The sequence below is a fragment of the Pangasianodon hypophthalmus genome, chromosome 1, assembly GCF_027358585.1.
Source record: "Pangasianodon hypophthalmus isolate fPanHyp1 chromosome 1, fPanHyp1.pri, whole genome shotgun sequence".
In the NCBI taxonomy this organism is placed as follows: domain Eukaryota; kingdom Metazoa; phylum Chordata; class Actinopteri; order Siluriformes; family Pangasiidae; genus Pangasianodon; species Pangasianodon hypophthalmus.
The window spans coordinates 22,352,703-22,377,549 of NC_069710.1; the positions used below are offsets into that span (position 1 = coordinate 22,352,703).

The 24,847-nt window shown below is 38.5% G+C and overlaps 3 protein-coding genes across 4 annotated transcripts; all 3 read left to right on the plus strand.

Moving 5' to 3' along the window:
* Window positions 1-376: 376 nt before the first annotated feature.
* LOC113542508 (uncharacterized) lies at window positions 377-4,894 on the plus strand. Its single transcript, XM_026940094.3, has 10 exons — window positions 377-510; window positions 608-703; window positions 781-842; window positions 1,323-1,460; window positions 1,628-1,769; window positions 1,855-2,046; window positions 2,762-2,857; window positions 2,999-3,074; window positions 4,122-4,257; window positions 4,405-4,894. The coding sequence occupies exons 1-10, from the start codon at window positions 413-415 to the stop codon at window positions 4,629-4,631; spliced, it is 1,263 nt and encodes a 420-aa protein (XP_026795895.3). The 5' UTR covers window positions 377-412; the 3' UTR covers window positions 4,632-4,894.
* Window positions 4,895-8,355: 3,461 nt separating this feature from the next.
* rbm12bb (RNA binding motif protein 12Bb) lies at window positions 8,356-13,361 on the plus strand. Its single transcript, XM_026939998.3, is given in 3 exon segments — window positions 8,356-8,558; window positions 10,196-10,991; window positions 10,993-13,361. Coding segments are annotated over 2 exon segments (1,890 nt in total). The 5' UTR covers window positions 8,356-8,558; window positions 10,196-10,215; the 3' UTR covers window positions 12,107-13,361.
* Window positions 13,362-14,117: 756 nt separating this feature from the next.
* Window positions 14,118-24,619, plus strand: gra (granulito). 2 transcript variants are annotated; one of them, XM_026939672.3, is made up of 7 exons: window positions 14,118-14,725; window positions 18,276-18,352; window positions 18,522-18,574; window positions 18,716-18,791; window positions 19,565-19,671; window positions 19,781-19,833; window positions 22,427-24,619. In XM_026939672.3, exons 2-7 carry the CDS (start codon window positions 18,277-18,279, stop codon window positions 22,437-22,439), a joined length of 378 nt encoding a protein of 125 aa, XP_026795473.1. In that variant the 5' UTR covers window positions 14,118-14,725; window position 18,276; the 3' UTR covers window positions 22,440-24,619. The 2 variants fall into 2 exon arrangements, with proteins under 2 accessions (XP_026795473.1, XP_026795471.1); XM_026939670.3 differs by having other exon boundaries at window positions 14,123-14,653.
* The last annotated feature ends 228 nt before the right edge of the window (window positions 24,620-24,847 follow it).

The following is a 24,847-nucleotide window of genomic DNA, read 5'->3' on the forward strand; positions in this document are numbered from 1 at the left end:
TAATGAAGACGGCCAGGGCAAGCTCACACTATCCTGACTCGATACAATGCACCGGTTTCGACTCCTCCTCTTCAACTGCACTCAAAGCCAAGACGACACTGATAAGCACACTTCAGTCGAGCTCCGAAAGACCGCTTATAACCGGTCAAAGCAGGCCAGGTCGATGCGGCTACATGATAGTGGCGACTAGTCGTGTGTTTGTTCCACGGATTTAAAACAAACTCGTACTCAGTTAGCTCCGAGAGCTAGCATCATCACTTAGGCTAGTTTAGGGACTCTGTATTAGGATATCAGTTATGTAGCCGTTATTTTACGTAACGAACATGAAGTAACGAACATTAAGTCATTGATTAGGCGTGTAATAACGCTATAAGATTTCCTAGCGTCTTTGAGAGGCTGTTTAAGAGGCACTATGTCTGCTATAGTGCTGCAAGTTGGACAGTGTGGAAATCAGCTGGGCCTGGACTGGTGGAAGCTCATAACCAAAAAGTCAACTCAGCACAAGAAAAGGTAACTAACTAACTTTTAAACCAAACAAATCTCATACAAATTCATATTTTCTATCCTCCTTTTAAGACAATATCTTTTTTTTTTTGTCCATTTCTAGATGTCCATTCAGCTCCAGAGAGGGTAAACTAGCAGCAGTGTGTGTTGACACTGAGCCCAAAGTCCTCAGAAAAGCTGCTGAGTTTGTCAAAAATAAGTAAGTCATAATCCTAAAGACTGAAACATTTTCATTTATGTTGTCAGTGAAATTTCAATTTTAGTTCTTTCATCCAGGGAAATCCATCCATCCAACATTATTGAGGGGAAAGGAGGACGTGGAGGAAACTGGGCATATGGTCAGTCAAGAGTCATGCTCAGTGCCAAACAATGCAAATACACTCTATATAGCTCAAGATACAGATATTTAATATACATTATATAGACCTCAATTATACTTAAATGTTAAGTTTCTGAGAAATTATGCTTCCAGTTGTTACAAAGTAATAAAACACAAATATTTAGAAGGGTGACGTTTATTTTAGGTTACATTTTAAGTTAACTTGTTTCATGTCCTAACATTTTAAGCATACAAAAACAACCATTTCAGTATTTACACCTAATAAAGACAATAAAAACGTAAATTTTGCAAACCAATGTTTTTGAAGACAATAACAATTAAAATAAAATATTATAACAGTCGTCTGAGATAAGTCATGTGGCCATGTTAAAAAGAGGCGTATGTACTTCTATTACCGCATGGTGCATTATATGTTGTGGTATGTTTGCTGTGTTTCTGAAAAACAAAGTAACCCAAGCTGTTTGTATCTATAAAACAGGTTACTATGGAGGCCGAGGTGAAGGTGAGAATGGCTTACTCCAGCATACAATGGAGGCAGTGCGTCGAGAGGCGGAGAGACGAGATTACTATGGTGGAACGGTTGTCCTGCACAGTCTGAGTGGAGGCACAGGGTCTGGTGAGCAGTATGGCCCTGCAGTCAGTATTTAATTACTTCATCAAAACCAGTGAACTCTATCGTCAGTGTGGAAAGGACATTTATCCAATAAAGAAGACAAATGAAATCCCTCCATTTGTTTCCATTAGAGACTGTATATCTTTATTTCCACCTTTATGGGCGAGCAGGTCTTGGTTCACGGCTATGTGAGGAAATTCGTGAGGAGTTTCCTGTGGGTCATATCCTGACTGTGTCTGTGGTCCCTCATCAAAGCGGAGAGAGCCCGCTCCAGCACTACAACACTTTACTGAGTCTAGCAGCACTACACAGGTTTCTCAAATGTTAATTTGTTCGATCAGTTGTACATAAACTATACTCTACAGTTCTATGCAACTAAGTTCTCCCTAACTCACAGGTCTGCTGACGGCATACTTCTGTTTCATAATGACCATGTATTAAGTCGCGCTGGATTTCAACAGAAATCACATGCAGGGTTTGGAGCTGTCTCCTGTGGTTTTCCACAAAACACACTCTCAGCAATGAATGCCCACATAACCTCATGCATGGCTGGACTCCTGATGCCAGTGAATTCTCTTACTACAGGCAGGTAAATGTGATTCTGTGCCAAATTTGGCTGTTGAGCATGACATCATTATCAAAATTGTTTTCATCTTACTGTTTAATCTTACCTTATTTAGGCCAAAGAGTTGATGCTTTATTCCTTTTAATTCAATATGTGTTCTAGTGTTCTTAGTACTATTATCACACCATACGGCCAAAACTATGTGGACACCTGACTATCACACCCATATGTGGGCCTTCCCAAAATTGTTCCCACAGAGTTGGAGGCACACAATTGTATATGATGTCTTTGTATGCTGTAGCGTTACAATTTCCCTTCACTGAAACTAAGAGGCCCAAACCTGTTCCACCACGACAATGACCCTGTGCACAAAGCGAGGTCCATGAAGACCTTTGCCATGGTTTGCCAAGGTTGGAGTGGAAGAGATCTAGTGACCTGCACAGAGCCCTGACCTCAACCCCACTGAACACTTTCAGGATGAACTGGAACAATGACTGCACCCCAGGCCACCTCGCCCAACATCAGTGCCTGACCTCATGCTCTTGTAGCTGAATGAGCACAAATCCCCACAGTCACACTCCAAAATCTAGTGGAAAGCCTTCCCAGAAGAGTGGAGGTAATAATAACAGCAAAGTGGGGACTAAATCTGGGATGGGATGTTCAACAAGCACATATGGGTGTGATGGTCAGGTGTCCACACACTTTTGGCCATATAGTGTAATCAATGATTTCTATAAAGTGGCCAGAGTTTGGGAATGGAGCCATGGGAGTTGGTGAGGTCTGTATGCCCCATTCCTACAGCCAAACTACTCTACACCACTCAGGCTTCTGCTAGGTAAGTTGCGATCAGCTCAGTAGGCTGATTATGTTTTAATATCTTGAGATTTTTTTGTGTGTGTCTTTGGATGTTTTACTAATACGTATTAATGAATGGCAAGTTTGTACGTTGCTAATAACTTCTTACGCTTCTCTCTAGTGAGATGTCGCACTGGGACACTTTAGTCAGTGAAACACTTAAGAATCTGCTTCAGCATTCACCTGATGGAAAACCTGTATCCTTAAATAGGCATTATGTAAATGGGTATAATTTGCATGTTTGGTGAAGTCACAGAGCTTAGTTTCAAGCCTCATGCACTACTCCTAAAACTGGTATTCAAAGCCTACAAGACTATCTGAGAGTACTTAAATATTACACACAGACCATAAAAGAATTTGATAGTCCAAATTCTTTTATGCTGTGACTATTGAAAACTGTTTAACAAACATTATTGTTTATATTCAGTAACATACACAATTGTCAAACAAAACTAAATTGTTAATATTTTTACAATTCGCAAATGAATGCAATAAAGCAAGGTTTGTAACAGAAATTGTTTTTTTAAAGGAATATATAAGTTACATTCCTTTCATATATTTAAAGCTACAGGACGTAGATGCAGGCAGAAAATGCTTCTGGAAGCTACTTGCAGAAGAACCTTTTTTAAATGTGGGGTGTGTTGTGTTTTTCTTTTATTGTGTGCATCAATAATTTAGATAGAATTCAAGACTGTGTCCCAAATTGCACAATGCACAATAAAGAATGTACGTAAATATTAATACCATTGGTGTAGTGACATATTATTTAGTATGGTAGTATGCAGTTTGTAATGTGGCCAAAGTATTCACAACTCAATATTACAGGAGTGTTATGAGAATAAAATAATTTTAATGTCACACATCATGGCACAAACTCTCAACACAAGCTTGTTGTCAGTTGGTTAGCTGTGACTGCCTGATCCAGCAGCAGTGACTGGCATCAAAGATACTGTGGTGTAACTGCTAATTCTGCAAACTCATAAACAGCACATATGCTACAGAATGAAATAGTCACCTAACATTAGCTCTCTCTAGCTAAAATTTATGCTTGTTTATATTGGTCAAAGGGAAAAGATATAGACCTGCAGGAATTTCAGTGGGCATTAGATACAATTTCAGGTGTCGTTGAGGGGTTTGAGTCTCAGTGATGCTTAGAATACCCAGGACTAGAGTTGAAATTCCTGTTCTTGTGTAGGGTTACTGTTTATTTTTGTGTGTTGGTTATTCCTTATGGCTGAGTGCAGTATTCTAGTCGTGCTGTGCTGGCAGTTGCACGTGGCAACCGGGACAACTCATTTATCGATTCAAATGTCCTGCAGAAGCTGCGACAAGCACATAGGTGTGTCCACTGGAATCCTTTTCCTGTTGACCACTGGACTGGTGAGCTACATTTTCCACATCATTTGGTCAGGGTTTTTTTTTTATTTATTTATTTTTTTAAGTGTAAGCAGTTGTGTGAGAATGCTAGAATATGAAAGGATACAGAGCCAAACTCAACATGTATAACTTCTTTTCCTTATTTTCCAGATCCCCGAAATGAGGCTAATGGCTCCTTGTCCACCCGCATGCTCACTGTATGTTCCAACCACAGCAGTGTCACAAGGTTATTAGGCCATGTAGCTCAACGTGCCACAGAGATGTTAAGTGCACGAGCCTATCTACACTGGTATGAACGTTACGGCATAGAGATGGAAGAATTTCAGCGGGCATTAAATACACTTTCCGGTCTCATTGAGGAGTATGAGACTCAGTGATGCTTAGAGCTGTCACTGAATCATGAATCTATTAATGCGATATCCATGGATGGTGTTTAATGCCTAGTTGTGTACTTAGGTTTTAAAATGTCTTCATCTGCAAGCATTTTTAAAGTTCAAGGACATAAAAATATCTCTAGCTGTATCTGCTGGTGAAAAAACACATGGTCTGGCTTTTATTGTTGAAACCATTCACATCATAGAATTAAAACTGAATAAACAAAGAAGAGATAAAAGAAAATACAGACCTTCTTAGAATCAAAGCTTTGTGTCTTGGTTCCTTTTGTCATCATGCACATACAGTATACAGTCAAGTCAGAAATACACTGTTTTGCTCACTCGAGACATAATAGCAAATCCAGACAACTTGAACACTGAGTTCACTGAGGTACCTGTTCTCTTTCCCAAGCCTTATAGCAGTGAGAATTCTGTGGATGAGTATCAGAATGTCTCAAAAATTATACTAGTCTGGTCTCCCGGATTTTCTAAAAGAGACTGAAGACCAGGACAAAGGACATTATAAAACCTTAATGTAGGAAACGAAGCGGGAGTGGAGTGCCTCTAAACACTGTTCTCACCTATGTTATAGCTGCAGTAAACAGTCATTCCCTCACCAGTCTCTCTCTGTCTCTCTCTCACACACTCACACATACACACAAGTACGCACAAGTCTCAGACGCAGCCTGTCATTTTACAGAGAAAATGGAAAGCAGTACTGAGACCAAGAATGCCTACAACCGAGACTTCTTCCAAAACCTCACCACATCAAAGATAAAAATTACTTTGATAAATAACAACCCATTTTTAAATCCACTTATTATTAGGCTTAGATTATGTGGAACATCCCTATGTATGAGCTGTCACTATTAGAAACAATAACATATTGGAATGAGTGCATTAATGTTAATGTTCATGTTAAAGCCAGAGCTACCTGTGCTATTATACGAAAATAATGACACCTTATGTCCAATCAGATTCAAGCATTCAACAGTGCTGTGGTATAATGTACTTTACAAATGACCATAGAACCCCAAATCCACACCCTTGTCATGAACACTATCAAGTTCCAAAAAAACAAAATGGTAACTGAAATAAAAAAAATAAATAAAAAAAATTCTAAGTACCACAGGCTAATTGTTTTCTTCTACATTAAGATCCTATTATAAGGAAACAATGCATCAAAATACTGTCCTAGGATGGCTTGTGGACAAGCTCACAGCAAAACTTTGTGTATGTTGAGGCTTTAGATTTCCTTATAGTTTATGGGAAAACCTTACTATGCTTTATGTTAACTTTTCAGTAATGTTCTTTTGACAGCAAACACTGTGTATGACTGATGTCATGTGCGAGGTTTTGTACATGATGGAACATTATGTATTTTTGTGTTGTAGCATCTTAAGCATGACATTTTCCCAACCCCATTTTTAGTGATGCTGGCTGCAGTTTGTAATAAACAGGATACATTTCAATGCAGGTTCCCTTTTGTTGGTGTGGATTTTTTTTACTCGTAAATGCTGGATTATATTGTTAGTTACTGCTTGCAAAGTTTTAGAATGAAGGTTTAGTAACTGATTTTTTTTTTCGTAAGCCTGTGTATATATGTTTTTATACCATGGTGGACACCAAATGTCCCCACAAAGACAGGAATAGCTGAGTCTTGACTTTTTTTTTTAACCGCAGCTTTCATTTAAAAAAAAAGATTCTGTTTGTCACTTTTAAACCACAAGACTTTCCATTTGCAGTTATGTGACAGTTCAATGGTGAGGGCACTAACATTACATTGCTGTTAGTGGTTATGACTAGTGAAGTTAGAAGACTGATTAGATTAGATTAGATTCGACTTCATTTTCATCGCACAGAGTTTACAACTACAACAAAATGCAGTTTATCATCTAGCCAGAGTATAATACTCAAAGTGCAGAGTAACCAAAGAAAGAAAGAAAGAAAGGTATACACTATATAGCCAAAAGTTTGTGGACACTTGGTCAGTCACACTCATAAGCTTTTTGAAAATCCCATTCCAGATTTACTCTCCTTTGCAGTTATAATAACCTCCACTATTCTTGGAAGGCTTTCCACTAGATTTTGAAGTGTGGCTGTGGGGATTTGTGCTCATTCAGCCACAAGAGAATTAGTGAGATCAGGCAGGTCAGGTGAAGAGGCCGGGTGCACAGTCGGCGTTCCAGTTCATCCCAAAGATGTTCAGTGAGTGGGGTTGAGGTCAGGGCTCGAGTTCTTCCACTCCAACCTTGGCAAACCATATTTTCATGGAGCTCACTTTGCGCATGGGGGCATTGTCATGCTGGAACAGGTTTGGGCCTCTTAGTTTCAGTGAAAAGAAATGGGGGCATTGATGGCTCAGTGGTTAAGGCTCTGGGTTACTGATCAGGTTGGGGGTTCAAGCCCCAGCACTGCCAAGCTGCTGCTGTTGGGCCCTTGAGCAAGGCCCTTAACCCTCTCCCCTCTAGGGGTACAGCATCATGGCTGACCCTGTGCCCTAACCCCAACTTCCTAACAAGCTAGAATATGTGAAGAAAAAGAATTTCACTGTGCTGTAATGTATATGTGACAAATAAAGGCTGCTTCTTAGCTATAGCACACAAAGACATCATAGATAACTGTATGCTTCAAACTTTATGGCAACAGTTTGGAAAAGAACGACATATGGGTGTGATGGTCAGGTGTCCACAGATTTTTGGTCATATAGTGTATATGAACAGTGAGATGAGTATGTGCAGATCCAGTGGCGAATACGAACATTATCATGTCAATTAGGCTCATCAGAGACAGGTGTAAAGTTAGGAACAAAATATATTTCTCCAAGAATCACAGTGCTACACTTAACACGAAACAATGTCAGAGAAGAGGATAAGTAACACAGTGACAGTGTCAATAAATGCAGTAAACATAGACTATACAATAAACTGTAAACTATACACTCCTGGGGAAAAATGGGCCAAGTCCAAAATGGCAAAATATTAAGCTTTTAATGGTTTTAACAACAAATCAGTGGTCAGGAAATTAGCAAGAATTAAACGAACAGATAAAGGAATTTAGTATGAGAGAGCTTTTCCCTTTGATTTCTTTAAATATTTAAGCCTTGTGGCCCTTGATGGGCTGCATCAGATAACTGACAGATAACTGAATAATGACTAAACTTTTAACAAAAAAAAAAAAACATCCCAGAAGATATTTTTGGAAAAATTTTGTACACCCAGACATGTGTTCATGTGTTAGTTTGAATTTTACATCAAACATTTTAATCATTATCATGATTTTACCTTTGCGTACAAAAAGAGTACATAAGTGAATTTCCCTGTTTCTAGCTTTTCCCCAAACAGTTCACTGCAGCAAAAGTAAACGAGCAAATGGTGGCACAGGAGCTCTCAGGAAAGCATTTGTTTCATTCTTGCTAATTTTCTAACCAATGATTTGTTGTTAGGACCATTAAAAGCTTAATATTTGCCATTTTGGCCCTTTTCTTTTTTTGCCCAGGAGTTACTGTAAACAAACAATATAGTAAATGTTCAGCACAAATGTAATATTAATGTAAACATTGTTAACAGTCCTGAACAGCAATAGAAGATGTAAAGTGACTTTGTGCATGTTAGTAACCCCAATTTAATGATTTTATTAATGAATTTCTTTGAAATTTCCGGCTTCAGAAGCAGCTAGCCTGTGTTGCTGTCCTCAGTGCTGTAGATGGCGGTATGAGGAGCAGCTCTGTCTCTGTAACTAGCGCCGAGCAAGAGCACTCTCCTCTAGCTAGCTTGCTGCTGGAAAGCTTGATTTACTGACACGTTTTTTTTTTTTTTTTTGTCAAGAAAAAAGACAGAATTACAAAAAACCCAGCTTGTTTCCACCCTGGTTAAACAAGCACAGCAGTGGTTTATAAGCTAAATAAGGTGCTGGTCCGTGGCAGCTCGTGTAAGTGATCCGGTATTGCGCTTGTGATTTGCGTCTTGCTCTGTATGTGCGTCATCATGGCGGCCATACCTAGCATTGTTCTGCTCTGAAGCCTTTACTTTTCTACTACAGCTAACAAGTTAATATAAGATACTGGAATAGTATCTTGGTCTGTTTTGTGCGTTTCCTGGTGTGTTATCACATCTGTTTGGGTTTTTAACTGCTCTAGTAATCTACCGTGTCCCGTAACAGTATTATGTAAGCTATTATTTGGCTAATGGCGAGTTGGCGGTATTTTCTTTGTCACCACGATACAAGATGGCTAACATGTTTCATGTGTTTTTGGTGTGTTTAACTGGTGTTAAATTGGTGGCGTCTTTTTTCTGTCTGTGTGTAAACCAAAGATACATCCTGGAAGCTGGTTTGGTGGCATTGGTGACTGTTTTTGTTGCTGAATTTTGTTTTCTCAACAGTTGGCAAAGTAACATGAGGTCATTTTATTTATGGAGACTGTTGGGATAACAGAGTGTCATGTTGATTTAGGTTTTCACTTAAATGTGTTGAATACTTCACTTTTTGTCTCACTTCCCAGGGTTCCTAACAGCTTGGGTGACTGTTTGTTCAGAGTTTCACATGTCCGTATGGGTTTCCTCCCACCTCTCCAAAACATGCTATTAGGTGGATTGGCTACACTAAATTGCCTCTGTGTGTATGTGTGTATGTGTACATAATGCCCCTGCCATGGACAAGTGTCCCATCCAGGGTGTATTACAGCCTCGCACCCAGTAATCCCGGGATAGGCTCCGGATTCACCTCAACCCTGACCAGGATAAAGCGGTTACTGAAGATAGATGAATAAATTAATGAATGTCTAACTTTCATTCACTGAAAAACTGGTTGATCTTATCTCTGTGTGTACCTCATAAAGACATTCACTTCTTGGCCTTTAAGAAAGAAGTTGTACATTTGCACCAGATAATGTTTCAGGCCTTGGGATAACATGTTTATATGAGATGGTATCTGAAAAGTGGGATTAAGGTGTTTTGAATTCAAAGGTAAGTCTTGTGTGTTGGGAGTGGCATAGTGAAATAATTGGTGACTGTATTCTTCAAAGGGAAATTGAATGATGAAGTGCTTTGGAGAAGACTGAAGTGATCTTGGATGAAGTTTCAGACATGGTGGAACTGGTGAATGTAATCTTTGTGGAATGTCAGTTCATGAATCCATTCTGGTTGTAGCAGTAGACTATATTGTGGTGTGAACTGTCATTCGAGTGGACTTTACAGAAGGATCCGATTAGTGTGGTTGTGTTATAAAGTACCGAACAGTCTGTCGATTTCTGCATTGACAGAGATGGGTCATGCTTTGATCATGAGGAAATTGTAAGGAATGAATGTTGGATTGCTCAGGATGCACGTTTGTTTAAAGGTTTGTGTTTTTGAGAACTGGAGTGCTGTTATTGTGGAGGCCAAGTCAAGGGATCAAGTAACCTTGTTACTGAGAACAGGAAGTCACAATTTATTCTGTGTACATATGTTAATTGCTCTGTGGTCCATTATTAAGCATTGGTTTTGGAAAAAGGAAGACCTTGAATATTGTGACATGGTGGACCATGGCCAAGATGGAGATAACACTATCATGTGTACTTTTGTCTGCAGGTGCTGTTGTGTGTGCCATCATGGCGGTGGTCATCCGGTTACAGGGACTTAGAATCACAGCTGGTTCTGAGGACATTCGCAATTTCTTCACTGGCCTTAGAATACCCGATGGTGGGGTACATATAATTGGCGGAGAACTTGAGGAAGCATTCATAATTTTTGCATCCGATGAAGATGCAAGACGAGCGATGACTCGCTCAGGAGGATGCATTAAAGGCTCTCCAGTCAACTTACTTTTGAGTAGCAGGTCAGAGATGCAGAAGGTTCTTGAGGAAAGCACAAGGAAATCAGAAGCCGATAACAGGAGGAATTACAAGGAGGTTGTCAAAAGACCAGCAGTCGAAGGGAGACCCATGTCACTGAATGAGGACATGAAAGTAGATATGCGAAGAGGAGATAATCAAACCATGGGAAACAGACCTCCCCTAGCTTCTCCTAATGACTCTCGAACTCAGAAGAAAGAAGGAGATGGAGATAGCCTGTATTTGTACTTGTCTGGAATGCCATTCTCAGCAACGAAGGAGGATGTTCGTGTCTTTTTTGACGGTATACAAATTGATGACCTAATTTTCATGCGAAACAATTATGGAATGTTTAATGGATGTGGTTTGGTCAAATTTAGAACCAGAGAGGATGCGATTGAAGGTCTGAAGAGGGATCGAAAATATATTGGGCCACGTTACATCAGAGTTATGCCAGCCTCAGAGCATCAGTGGGTCAAATCAGGGGGCTCGGTTGTACCAGAAGTTGCAAGTCAGAGAAAACACACTTTAGAGCGTACAAGATCTCGCTCTCCCCGTTCGCCATCGGTCACATTCTCCTTCCAGTGAAGAGTTTGGTGTGTTGTATGAAAACCTCCCATATTCAGTCGAAAAGCGAGATATAAAAGCCTTCCTCCATCCTGTGTCTTTGACAGATGACCAGATCAGTATTTTTGTTGATAACAATAGCAATAGGAGCAAATCAGCTATTGTGGTGTTCAAGAATCTAAAGGACTATTGTTCTGGCCTGGCTCACCACAAGGAAACGTTTCTCCACAGCGTTGTTTATGTGTCTCCTGTCTCCAAAGAGAAGATTGCCACTATACTAGAATCTACTGATAACCCAAGAGAAGACCATAGAAGATCCAGCAGATCATCTGAACGTTCACAAAAGAGTGTTTATGACTCTGAGAAACGGTGCATATATGTTCGCAACCTGCCTTTTGATGTCCGTAAAGTAGAGATCATGGACTTCTTCCATGGATTCCAGCTTGCAGAGGACAGGATTATCCTGCTCCATGATGACAGAGGAGCTGGGCTTGGTGAGGCTTTAGTGATTTTTCAGACAGAAAAGGAGGCAATGATGGCACAGTCTCTGAATGGGCAAAGATTTCTTGGATCGGAGGTCATGCTGAAATGCATCACCTGGGCTCAGATGCAAGAATTTGGTATTGACAACAGCAGTATGCCCGAGAGGAACTTTCAGATGAACTTGCCAAGGTACGGCGGTGATGCAAATTTGCTTAATGACCGAATGTATCAGGACAGTTGTGACCTGATGCCAGATGCTCCTCACTATGGTCCTGGAAACAGTGGTCCAGTGGATCATTTTGAAAACCCTGATGCTTATGGACAGGGGCCGTGTGGTTCTGACCCTCATCAGTATGGACCACCTGACCAACAATTTAATCGGCCAACATGCGTCAGGTTGCTCAATCTACCCTCTAAGATAAGGGTTGATGAAATCTATGACTTCTGCTATGGGTACAGAGTAATTCCGGGGTCGGTCTCGTTGCAGTATAATAGGAGCGGAGCACCTACAGGCACTGCAACTGTTGTGTTTGAAAGCCACAGTGAGGCAGTCACTGCTGTCCAAGAATTAAATGGAAGACCCATTGGTACGAGGAAAATTAATATTGTGTTTGAGTAGAATGAGAGACTTTGGGCATTTCTGTAGACAGCTGTTTATATTGACTTGTCTTGTTTGCTCATTATATTTCTAAATACTCAACTTTTTTTCTTGCCTCATAAAGAAGAATACATGAACGATTAAATGATCTTTATTCATTTCAGTGTTTTTTGTGGTGTAACTTTTATTTCTTTTAGAAACTTTGTGGTAATAGTTATGCTAGTATATTACCATTTTACAGTTATGGCTGACTGAAATGAAATTTCTGTCCTTCATTAACATTCTTTCAGAAATGTTTGTTAATTTTTCACAAGTAAATATATGTGCTGATAATGTTGATTTTGAAGCCACTGTATTATTGATTTAAGATGGATGCCTACATGCTACTTTTTGTAATTTTATTTGATACATGTTTATACTGTGTACTGACAAAAAACAAACAAAAAAAAAACAGTAACACAACATTTCCTGGTGTGAGGGTAGGTTGTGTGCATTATGTAGGAGGTGGTAATTTATGTAAAGTTCCAGGCAACAGACTGTAAAATAAAACAAATTGTACAACACCTAAGTTGGGTGATATCCAAACTTTGCAGGATGTTTGAAAAACAAAATAGAAATGCAACATGATTGGCTGCTTGGATACTTGCATGAATGAGCAGGGGTACAGGTTCTCTTTTTAAAGGAGCTGGCGAGTCTAGCTAATTTGCTGTCTCGCACAGGAGTAAAGCACGTTTACTGTTTCCAGACTGTATGAGGTTTCAGCAGACTGACAGCTGCCTCCTCCTTATCTCCGAATCCCACCAGGAGATGATGTGACCCTTTTTGCCTGCACATGACCAGCAACTTCATTTGGCCTTTCTACAGGAAAGATCCACTGGTTTTTGTGAGGAGTTGAGCAGTGGTGCCTATAAAAGACGATCACATGGGTGTCTGTTAATGTTCACACTGATTATTTTCATTTGTTTTTGTTAATATCATTTCCCCCCCAGTATGTATGGCCTATATGCATGCATTTATTATGTTAGATTATGTTCCAGTAAAATAATTTAAATGTGAGCCAGAAAGGGAGGACATACTGTATGTGTTGTGGTGCACTGAATTATTAATTAATAATTATTATTGGCTTCGGTTGTTATGGTTAACACAAACCCATTCTTATGTTCCTTTTTATTGAAATAAAAGTACAATGGCATTACTTTTATATTAATGCAGCTCAGTGTTATTAAAATGCATCAAGTGTTGTAATGGAGCAAATAAATGGTCTGGATTAAATTAATCTTATCGATGGTGTCAATATGTCCATATGAACTCGCAGACAGAGATATGTTACCTCCTCTTACATTTCCAGACATTGTTTCCTATCTAGTGTACAGTTCAGTGCATGTTCTTTTGATCAATAGAAAATAAAAATAAAAACTGAAGTCACTCAAAGCCTCATTGTGTACGAATGAATGGGTGCAGTACCTGCACATGTAGGCTACAGGAAGCCCAAATGTGATAGCACAATATACAGCTAACTTCACAGCACCCTTGTCCTCAGCAGTGACTTTATTAACGTTTGCTACATTGTGTTACTGACAGTTCAAATAAGTGTATGTATTTAAACATATATTTAAGCATTAAATAAGCACACATTTCCTATTTTTTAACCTCAGCTGTCATGTGTTCCTACCATAATGACACACACACTATCTGTGTGAAAGCACGTCTGCTACCTAGGCGGGCTGGCTGAGTAGGCTACTGACTGACCAAAATGGCGGATCATTCACCAAAGAGACTGGGTCATGACGTCACATTCCCAAGCCCTATTATGATAATACACTTGTGTAGGGAATAGGGAATCATTTGGGAACAAATACTGTGGCTATATATATATATATATATATATATATATATATATATATATATATATATATATATATGTATATATATATATATATATATATATATATATATATATATATGTGTGTGTGTGTGTGTGTGTGTGTGTGTGTGTGTATTTAAAAATCTTTATTCGTCAGAGTGTCCTAAAATCAAATGGAAAACCAAATATTAACGACTATGTCTGCACTATGTGTGAAAGTATAAGCAGTAGCATTGAAACAGAGATTATTTTATATGTGTTTATAACGAACACTTGCCTGTTTAAATACCAACAGCACCTAACAGTGCTTTTACACCTAAAATAAAACTTATATTAAAAAAAAAGGTGATAATTATTACGAAGCAGCCACATGGATTATCTCTTCGGGGATTGATGTGCTCCGAGCTCGTGATTTGTTATTTTTTCGGGGCTATATCCTAAATAGCACCCTTCTCCCTATATAGTGTGCTGAAATGATAGCCGGAACACCCTTCCTAGGGCACCATAATATGAATCAGGGAGCTGTTTCGGCTTATCCCAGATGCTGAGTCCGGAATGGCACACTACCGTACTAAATAGGGTGTCAGAAATGCTGCGTGCCTCTGTATCATAGCTACTATCTGTAGATACTACGTAGTACGAGAGTATGTAGTAGGAGAGACCTTAGAGAGAGCACCGTTTCTGGCGTTGGAGAAATACATCACGTAAGACAGCAATGACAGTTTAACTATTAGAACTTTTTACACTAGTCACAGTCTGTGTTGGTTGATAGCATGGTAAGGTTTCATGTAGTTATTTTTTAAAAACTTTGTTTTAACGCTAAATGTTCAATGCTAGCAGGTTGCTCCATCAGCCATGAACACGGCATGGGCTGCTAACTTGTTTTTGTCTTATTTGGCCACTAAATCATTTATGTGCTGTGTTTTAGGCTCTTTGACCCACGTCCACGAGGGATTTTGAATCTTTCCATAAGTTAAATAGTATGAAAATAGTGTAAATATATGTGTTTATGTTTGAAATGGCAGTTGTGAGGAGCTCTTATCAGTCAGCGATGCTCTAGCATTTAAATGTAATCCTGGGGCAGAGGTGAACGTTAGCTAACATGTAGGAGCTAAAGCCATTTAACTCGCTTCTCCTGTGAATCACCAAAACAACAAAACTAAACTAGTTCACTTAAAGCTAACCAAACTCTATTCTCTCATGAGTGGGACAGGTGGTATTTATTTAAATACTGAAAAAACCACAGTAGAAACCCTCATAGAATTTGTAATGGTTTTAATGGTTATAATGGGACTTGTATTGGTTTTAATGGAAACTGTAATAGTCCCTGTGGGTCTCTACTGGTCATTCGTTGCCTTCTATTGGTGGCATGTTATGTCTAATGGATACCATTAAGGATCAGTAATGGCTTTAATGGTTAGCTGATGGTTTGTAATGTATTTGTAGTGGAAACCAGTAGAATTTCTGTAATGGTTTCTATTGTTTTTCTCAGCAGGGATGCCAGTCAGAAGCAGTAGTTAAAATATTTCTCATATTTGTGGTGATGGGTATTAAATTTTATATCGCTTAATATATTATTGCGTTAATGAATTACTGTATCTTTATCGTATATCACTTAATGTATTATTGTATCTTTAAACAATTGTTGATAGCAGATTTGTGCAATGTTTATCTAGCCTTCAGTATAGCAAAGGTTTGCACCCCAGCTTGGTTTCTGGGCAGGATTATCAGGTCTTAAAATGTTCATTTCAAAAATTGCACAAAAAGACATGAGCCCAACATGTTCAGGCATTGGAAAAAGTGGAGGATGCATTTTTCTTTTTTTTTCTGTCTTTGCATGGAAAACATGGTCACTTTGGTGCGCATGCATTTCTGTTTTGCAGTATCTACAATACGCCTTTTATCATCGCCTGGTACAGCCATTATCCACTGCACAATACCCTTTTTCCCTCTCCAAACCTCAGAACCAAAACAGCAATGGATCTCTACATTGTAGATTCACCACTATATGGCCAAAAGTATGTGGACACCTGACCTTCACACTCATATGTGCTTGTTGAACATCAAATTTCAAGATTTATTCCCCCCTTTGCTGTTATAATAATCTCCACTCTTCTGGGAAGGCTTTCCACTAGATTTTGGAGCGTGGTTGTAGGGATTTGTGCTCATTCACCTGCAAGAGCATTAGTGAGGTCACTGATGCTGGTTGAGGAGGCCTGGGGTGCAGCCAGTGTTCCAGTTCATCCCAAACGTGTTCAGTGGGGTTGAGTTCTTCTGCTCCTTTGCAAACCAGGTCTTTATGGACTTCCCATTGTGCACAAGGGCATTGGCTACGTTAACATGCACATCAAATTGTGTTTAAGGTCTATATTCGGGTTGCAGCCATTTTGCGAATACGATGTTTATATGCGTACAGGCATCAGAATATTCCTGTATACGTGGTTGTTTCAATATTCCTGTATACGTGGTTGTTGTAAGTAAGCCAATCTACACATGCACTTTTCCTTTCCCGCTATTATTTCCCGGGAGATTCAAGATGCTGCTGTTGGTTATAGAGTATATTCAGTTATTAGGTTTATCATTACCTTTCACACTAATTTAATTAGGACTATAGCACGCTAACTCTCACCATCAAAAATGCCCAACAACACCGCCTCAAAATGGAAAGGGTCGGGTAAGCATCTGTTAAGCTAAGCATGTGTTAGCACCCAGAATTCCTTGTGGACTGAGCATGTGCATATATCTCCTTTCAGTGGATTTTCTGAATAAGGTGTTTATAAATTTCTGATTAAAACAGGCATATTCTGTGGGTGGGAATCAGAATTTGGGGAATCAGAATACTGTCTTAATCTGAATCGTTTACAATATAATATATTGTATTATTATTATTATTATTATTATTATTATATACAATATAATAATATTGGAATATTGATGTGCATGTAGACATTGCCATCGTCATGCTGGAACAGGTTTGGGCCTTTTAGTTCCGGTGAAGGGAAACTATAATGCTACGGTGTAGAAAGACATTCTATACAATTGTGTGCTTCCTACTTTGTGGCAACAGTTTGGAGAAGAACCACATATGGGTGAGATGGTCCGGTGTCCACAAACTTTTGGCCATATAGTGTACATTGTTTTCACTTACATTTCCCTTTGTTTGCCATGGAAATGGATTAGATTTAATTCCAGTCATTTGCTTTAAAACAAGATCTGAGCAGCCGCCACAGATCTTTGAACTAGCCCCGAAAATGCCACCCATGGACTTGCTTGTCTATCTGTAACCTTGTTCCGAAACTAGCCCAATTTGGTTTAAAACAGTTATCCTGGCAATGCTGTTTCTAGGTGAAAGAATTCCGGAACAGAATTCCATGTTCGTTTAATTGTGTTTTCTACTTAAAAACTGTTATAGCAAGAGAGTCTAAGTCAGAAGTTATCTTTATTAGCAAGCTCAAAAATGTTTAATAACTTGGATGTAACTTGTTAAGGTGTCTAGTGACTTACATTATCAACACAGGTTTACATTTAAAAGTCGTGTGTAAGACTTGAAACATTAAAACCGTCTCAAACTCTCAAGCGGTTTGCTGTGACCATTACCATACACTCGTGGCTATTTTTATTACTTGTGATAATGAAGGAACTTTTACAGAATGTTCCTGGTAGGTTTCTTCATTTCAGGGTAAGGGTATGCAAACATGCACCCGATTACATTTTGCTGGACCTGTGTATGCTTTATATCCCAAGTGTTTTATTCTTCTAATACAAAAGTAATTTGGAATGCTAGCTATTTTTTTTTACATACATATATATTTATATAATTGAATCTGTTTATACTTACATTTAATGTTGTGGAACATTTGCAAATTAAGTTCCAGTTATCACTTAGGATTTCTCACCAGCCTCACCTTTTTCAATCCTTAATAATACCAAGTTAATAATAAAAAAATGCAGCTTGTCATGTTGCTAAGAAAACACAAAGCCTCAGTCCTGAGGTTTTTCCCATGAAGAAAAACGTTCCATGACATAAAACATAACTACAAACAGACAAAGAGCATGATGTCATTGGCAACCTGCTAAGGTATAAGAGGAATAAAACACTTCAGGATGCGCTGTCAGGCCGCATCACACCACACCACACCGTCGTTGATTATTTTCCTAAAAGCAGGCGTGTTTTCTTCCTTACATAAATAAATACCATAGTGGTTCAGTCTGACTTGACAAATTAGATTAATAATATTGATTAATGACCACACGCAAAGTGGTTTATTTAGTCATGAGTAAGGAAGCTTATGAATCTTAAGCATGACTGTGATGTTATTTCATCAGAATGATGGAGGTCTCCACAAGGAGGATGCGAAATCTGGCGCCAGCAAGGCCACTGCGCAGACTAAATAGTAATCAAGGTAACAGTCAATTCTCTCTGGATCAAGCTAATGCTTTTTAAGTACATGCTGGAAAAGTACATTTTCTGACATGTATCAAGGTGTATTAGCTGCCTAACCTGAGCAGTTCTGTTGCAGTGAACAATATTGTATGCCTTTATTCTAAGTCGTGTGCTGTTTATGTGTGTAGTGGTGCAGGCAGATGTAGTGGCTGAGCCTGTGGAGAAGCCAACAGAAAGACCAGTAAGGCTGTGTTTTTGTATCACATACTGTAAACATTCTCATAAAGTTGGCCGGTTACAGCGTGTCACTTTCTTCTCATTCATATCCAGTATACCTGGTAACCCTTTAGTAACAAAACAGAACCTGATGTTCTTGTTTCAGCTAAACATGATAAGAGTGGAGCATTTTTATGAAATTCTCAAGCTGCACAGCCAAAGTCAAGCACCTGCCAAACCAGGTAGGAGTCAGTTTTCAGGTATTCAGTCATTGTTGACTGTGCTGTTTTTTGGGGGGATAATCTATCTGAAAGTGGATTATTTTCCTATAAAAGCATGCATCAAAGTGTTCTATCCCCCTTATACCACAGCAATTTTTAATTTATCGAACGACTTGTACTTTCTATCTTTTTATACTTACTTTTAATGTTCTGGAATGTCCTGCAAGACCTACTGTGTTATAGCGGCTATAAACAGTCACCCCTCACCAGCCTTTCTTTTTCCCTCTCTACTGAAGTCAATAAGACAAAAGCAACAGCTTGGCATCTTACCAAGAAACTGGAAAGCCGGAAAGTCCTCTGTCCTGAATACTTTCACAAGGCGGAAAACTTACTATAAACGCACTAACCCCCGAGACATTAATAGAAACCTGTGATTTGAATTACAGCTGACACTATTATAAGAGCTGCTGTTATAGAAATTTAATGAACACCTTCTGACCAATCATATTCAAGAATTCAACAGTGCTGTGGTATAATGGAATATAAGGTATGAGGGAAACCTGCAGTATAACAAAAGTAAATCAGATTGTGACTGGCGAATGATCCCGGCTTGGTTTGTAGTGTAACACTGAATAAAGTTCAGCATAGTGCCAGTGTGATAACATGGCATTGCGAAGAGGACTTGATTAATAATATTAGAGCGTGTCCAATGCACAGGTAGCTGAATAATTTGATTGAATTGTTTTGGTTAAATGATCTTTGAGAATAAAGCTGGGCTCTTTTGTTCTTGATAGAGAGAATATCATACAGCAGAGACTTCTTGATCAAGTTGGCAAATTCACCAATGGCAAAGAAAAAACCTGACTTTCTACCAGATCACCCAATAGTTCTGAACAAGGGGGTAGGTTGCTCTTTACACAGATTTCAGTAAAATTCTAGGGTTGTTTCTATATGGACTGTAGGAGTGACTTTAAATTTCATTGTCTATTTGTCATTTTACCTATTCACAGAGGGAACCAGACACATACAAGTTGTTTGGCAACAACTGTGCTAAAGGGGACATGTAAGTACATTTATATGAATGCAAACATGTGCTTGAAAGCAGCAGTTAGCGTTGCTCCCTCACAGCTCTGGGGTCTCCTGAGCTTGGGTAACTGTCTATATGGAGTTTCACGTCCCCCCTCTGGGTTCTCCAGTTTCTTCCAACTTCCCAAAAAACCTGCTGGTAGGTGTATTGGTAATTCTAAATTGCCCCTAGGTGTGAATGTATATGTGTATGGTGGGCTGGTCTCCCATCCAGGCTGTATTCCCGCCTTATGCCTGGTGTTCCCAGGATAGGCTCTTGATCTGCCATGACCCGGATGAGGATAAAGTGCTTCCTGAAGGGTAGTGAATGAATGAATGAATGAATGAATGAAAGAATGGATGAAAGAATGGATGAAAATCTACTGATGGAACTCACAAATATCACAATTACAAGGACACACAGTATCATTAATGCAATGCACCACATATGCTCACTCACAAATGGCACAACTTTGCCGTTATTTGTGTGTCTGTGAAGGTAAAATTAATGCCATTATTTGTGTGTCTGTGACACTAATAAAATAAAACATAAAATATAATACAGGGTATCCCAAAAGTCTCTATACATAGGGGCTATGTATGCCAGCACCATGTCACTTGTACCTTCTTCAGTGGATGTTTGTAGATGTCCACTTCCCGGTTGGTCCGCAACATTTCAGTTGAAAAAAAATGGTCTTTTTTTGAATTAGTTAATAAGTTTGGCAACAGTGTTGTGTGTGATGTGCTTGCCATGTTTCCTGTTAAAGTCCATCGCAACCTTGCGACAGCTTCCCGATCCACCCATGAGAATGATTTCAATACATTTTTCTTTTGTCAAAGGCATTCTTAAAGGCTATCTGAAAAAATATATATATATAATATAAACTAAGTATGAAAAATTTGCTCAAAAGAGTTGTATGGAGACTTTTGTATGGAGACTTTTGAGGCTCCCTGTAGAAAATAAGCACAAACACAAAATTAAACGACTGTCTAAATAAAATGTTAAATAAAATAAATTAATGTGTTAGATATACAAATTAAGCAGGAAAAATGTAATATAGAATAAGAAAATAGAAAAGAACATAAAATAAACATAAGAAAGAAAGCCACAATTAAGACAGTCAGTCTAAAACGGGACAGCAGAGAGTGCTAAGAATCAAAGCTGAGGTGACATTTACATTTACATTTACGGCATTTGGCAGACGTCCTTATCCAGAGTGACTTTGAAGTCTCTAAAAAATCAAAAAATACATCCTGATACTGGTTCACTAGGTCATGGACTAAGAGTATTATCAGGCTAAAAAACTCTGTTGGGGAGGTAATATAGTAAGACAAACACACAGGCAGCACAAGAATTAATCAGTTAATTAATTTTTTTAAAATAAAGTGCTAATTTAAGTACTCCATGAAGACGTAGGTCTTTAATCATTGTTTGAAGACTGCCAGTGACTTAGCTATTCGGATATCTAGGGCAAGTTCATTCCAATAAGCGAGTCCAAACTGGTGGGGAACGCCTTTCTATAAAGCTAAATTTTCAGATTAGATTTCACAGCGGATAGTGAAGCAGTAGATTTAATACGGAGAGGGAGACTGTTCCAGAGAATTGAGGCCCTGACTACAAAGCTGCATTCACCTTTAGTCATCAGATGGGACTATGGAACAGCCAGCAGACCTAGACTAGATGTGTTGAGAGGTGTGGCATGTAACACCTTGTAAGTTATTAAACAAATTTTTAAATCAGTTCTCAAGATTGGTGTAATATGAGCTGTGTACTTCGTTGGCTTCAGCAGCTTCGCGGCTTGGCTGTTTGAGAAAAGAGCTTTACAAAAATTGAGCCTCTGGGAAATAAAAACATGAATAATTTTCAAAAAAAAAAAAAAAAGATTTTTTCACTTGATCCAGCTTGAGATTTTTCTGAACTGGAGAAAGCAAGACTGAACCAGCTTCTTCAAATGCTGTGTAAAACTCAGACCTAAATCCAGACTTGCTCCTAGGTTTGTAGAGGCAGGTCTAGCATAAGATATGAGACATCTAAGGTAAGAGTGTGGGAAGTTTGGGAATTGTTTTGGCTGATGAAAATGACTTCAGTTTTGTCCTTGTTTGGCTATAAAGAAGTTGCACAACATCCAGGTCTTAATGTCAGCCAAACAGTCCTGGACTGTGGAACTTCTTCAGCAAGTTTGGCTTAACTGACAGATGAAGTTGGGTGTCATGAGCATAAAAATGGAAAGAGAAGTGATAACTGATTATGAGAAAATCAGATAGAATAGAATTAAAAACACTATAAATATTGTAAGCTTAGACCTCATGGGGTCTGTCAGTGTAAAATTCAGGAATAGAAAGCTGTTTGGCTCCAAGTAGCCAGATTATTATTGTATATATTGAATAGTTGGATTACATTCATAAAATGTATTCTACAGATAAAGGGGTTCATGGCTGCAAAAAGTTTGACTCCCTGGTATACAGGGATGAAAGTTTTTTTTCATGTGCAATTGATATTTATTCACCTCTGTCTTCTGTCGAGAATTAGCACTAGGTTGTTGCGAAACTGAGACACAAAATAAGCTGATGTTTGTATGTCTTTTCTCTAGGTTGCCTGAATAATGATTCATCTCGATGTTGGAGTTTCAACAGATTGTTCCATCTTTAACATGTAATAATGAAAAGCTAAGAAGCAATGAGAATTTCTACTCGGAAAAAAACTTTACAGTAATGTATGTCATTATCTTTGTGGAAATGGTTCAACCTCAGAGCCTTGACAAGGCTTTTGGATAAGTTTCCATTTGGACCTTTGACATTACTTAATTTTGGCATTTAGACCATATCCAGCAGTTTCCAATTTCAGTGTAAAGTGTGTGGTCTGTAATACTTACTTACTAACGAACACTACAATGACCTTTTGTGACTTTTTTTTTTTTTTCATTCGAAGTGGAATACTAACAGAGGTTTGAATTTTGGAATGTAGTATAGAGTTGTGCTGCACTTTGTCCCTGAGGAGACTGTGTGCCTGGGGTCTACAGTATGCAAAGTTTACATGATTCCACTATTCCAGATTAGACTAAACTTCCTGCACATATTTATTTGCCAAAACAGACCTTGCTGCTTGTATGTCAGTGTGCCTAACTGTAAATAAGGGGAATAAAGGGGTTTGAGTTCTGTGCAAGCATTCTGAGCTGTGTCATTTTGAACATGGTACCTTTCAGTTACCAAAGTCAATGCATGCACTCATTTTATTTTTTGTTTGAAATGTATCTAAAAGGAATATTTGTACATATTGTATTTTGTAACTGTTTTTGTGTGTTTTGGTGAAACTTAGTATAAACCAACTGTGTTATAGTCTTGAAAAACAAATACAAGTCTTATGCAAGAAAGTTTTTAGTTGTGAAATTATTCCACTTTGACCTGTTAGGGAGAAAAATATAGATGACATTTTGGTTTTCATCTCATGATTGTACTGTGTGTGGGTAAATGAAGGCGTATTCCGTGCAAGAACCTTATTCTAGATAATGAAACTCAGCACTTTCCATATTGAATTCGTTAGTGAGGTGTGCAACTGTGGTCAGATTGAAAGTCTGCACCTACAACGATGTTTTGTAAATGACATCATTGGTAAGCAATTGGCTATCATAGTTATAACCTGTGTTGCTTCTTTTTTGGTCTAGCTAATGTGAATGTTATAAAGGTGCACAGTTTCCTTCCTAAACCCTTCTAACCAAAAAATCTAGGAAATTCTTTATTTGGTTCATACAGTATATGGCCAAAAGTTTGTGGACACCTGACCATCACTCCCATATGTGGTTCTTCCCCAGACTGTCGTCACAAAATTGTAAGCACACAATTGTCTAGAAAGTCTTTGTATGCTGTAGTATTAATATTTCCCTTCGCTGGAATTAAGTGGCTCAAACTCGTTTCAGCATGACAATGCCCCTGTGCACAAAGTGAGGTCCATTAAAACATGGTTTGCCAAGGTTGGAGTGGAAGAACTCAAGTTTCTTCTCTTGTGGCTGAATGAGCACAAATCCACACAGCCACACTCCAAAGTCTAGTGGAAAGCCTTCCCAGAAGAGTGAAGGTTATTATAACAGCATAAGGGCACTAAATCTGGAATGGGATGTTCAAAAAGCACATATAAGTGTGATGGTTAGCCCTGCTGAAAACAACAATAGAAACCCTCATAGAATTTGTAATGGTTTTAATGGTTATAATGGGAGTTGTATTGGTTTTAATGGAAACTGGAATGGTCCCTGTGGGTCTCTACTGGTCATTTGTTGCCTTCTATTGGTGGCATGTTATGTCTAATGGATACCATTAGAGACCAGTAATGGTTTTAATGGTTAGCTGATGGTTTGTAATGGTATTTGTAGTGGAAAGCATTAGAATTTCTGTGATGGTTTCTACAGATTTTTTTCAGCAGGGATATGTGTTGTCTACAAATCTTTGGCCATATGGTGTATATCTGGATAATATTTAAATTTTAGTTGCTGATTACAGTGTGAGAGATTTGAATTTTTTTCTTCAGCATCTGTTGTAGCATTTAGTTCATGTTTCATTACAAAAACAAAAAACTACTGTTGCAGCATAACAGATTTTCTGCTAATGTTAGCTTTGTCATAGCCACCACGTTTCTGTAAATTGGTTGTAAATAGTAAAATGAGTAACTAATGTCTCAAAAATGTAATTTTAAATAACTCTATTTTACTTTTATTGTTTGGGTTTTATGAAGTTTTGTGAATTTATTAGTATTTGTGATAAGTTGTTAATGTTAGCATAAGAGACAAGGCTAGCAGTCTTTTCTTAGCACTTTATTTGTACCAAATGCGACTCTTTGTCCAACTGTAAGGCTTATGAGATCTTCTATCAAGTTTTCCATGTTAATTTGTTAATGTAATAAGTTCATGTGTGTGGCTGTAATGTCACTAGTTAGCCGGTGCAGTTCGTGTGGCGCTAAGTGCCCAGAGCTCAGCACTTCCTTACTGAAGGGTGAAGCGCTGTCACGTACTCCAGTGTTACAG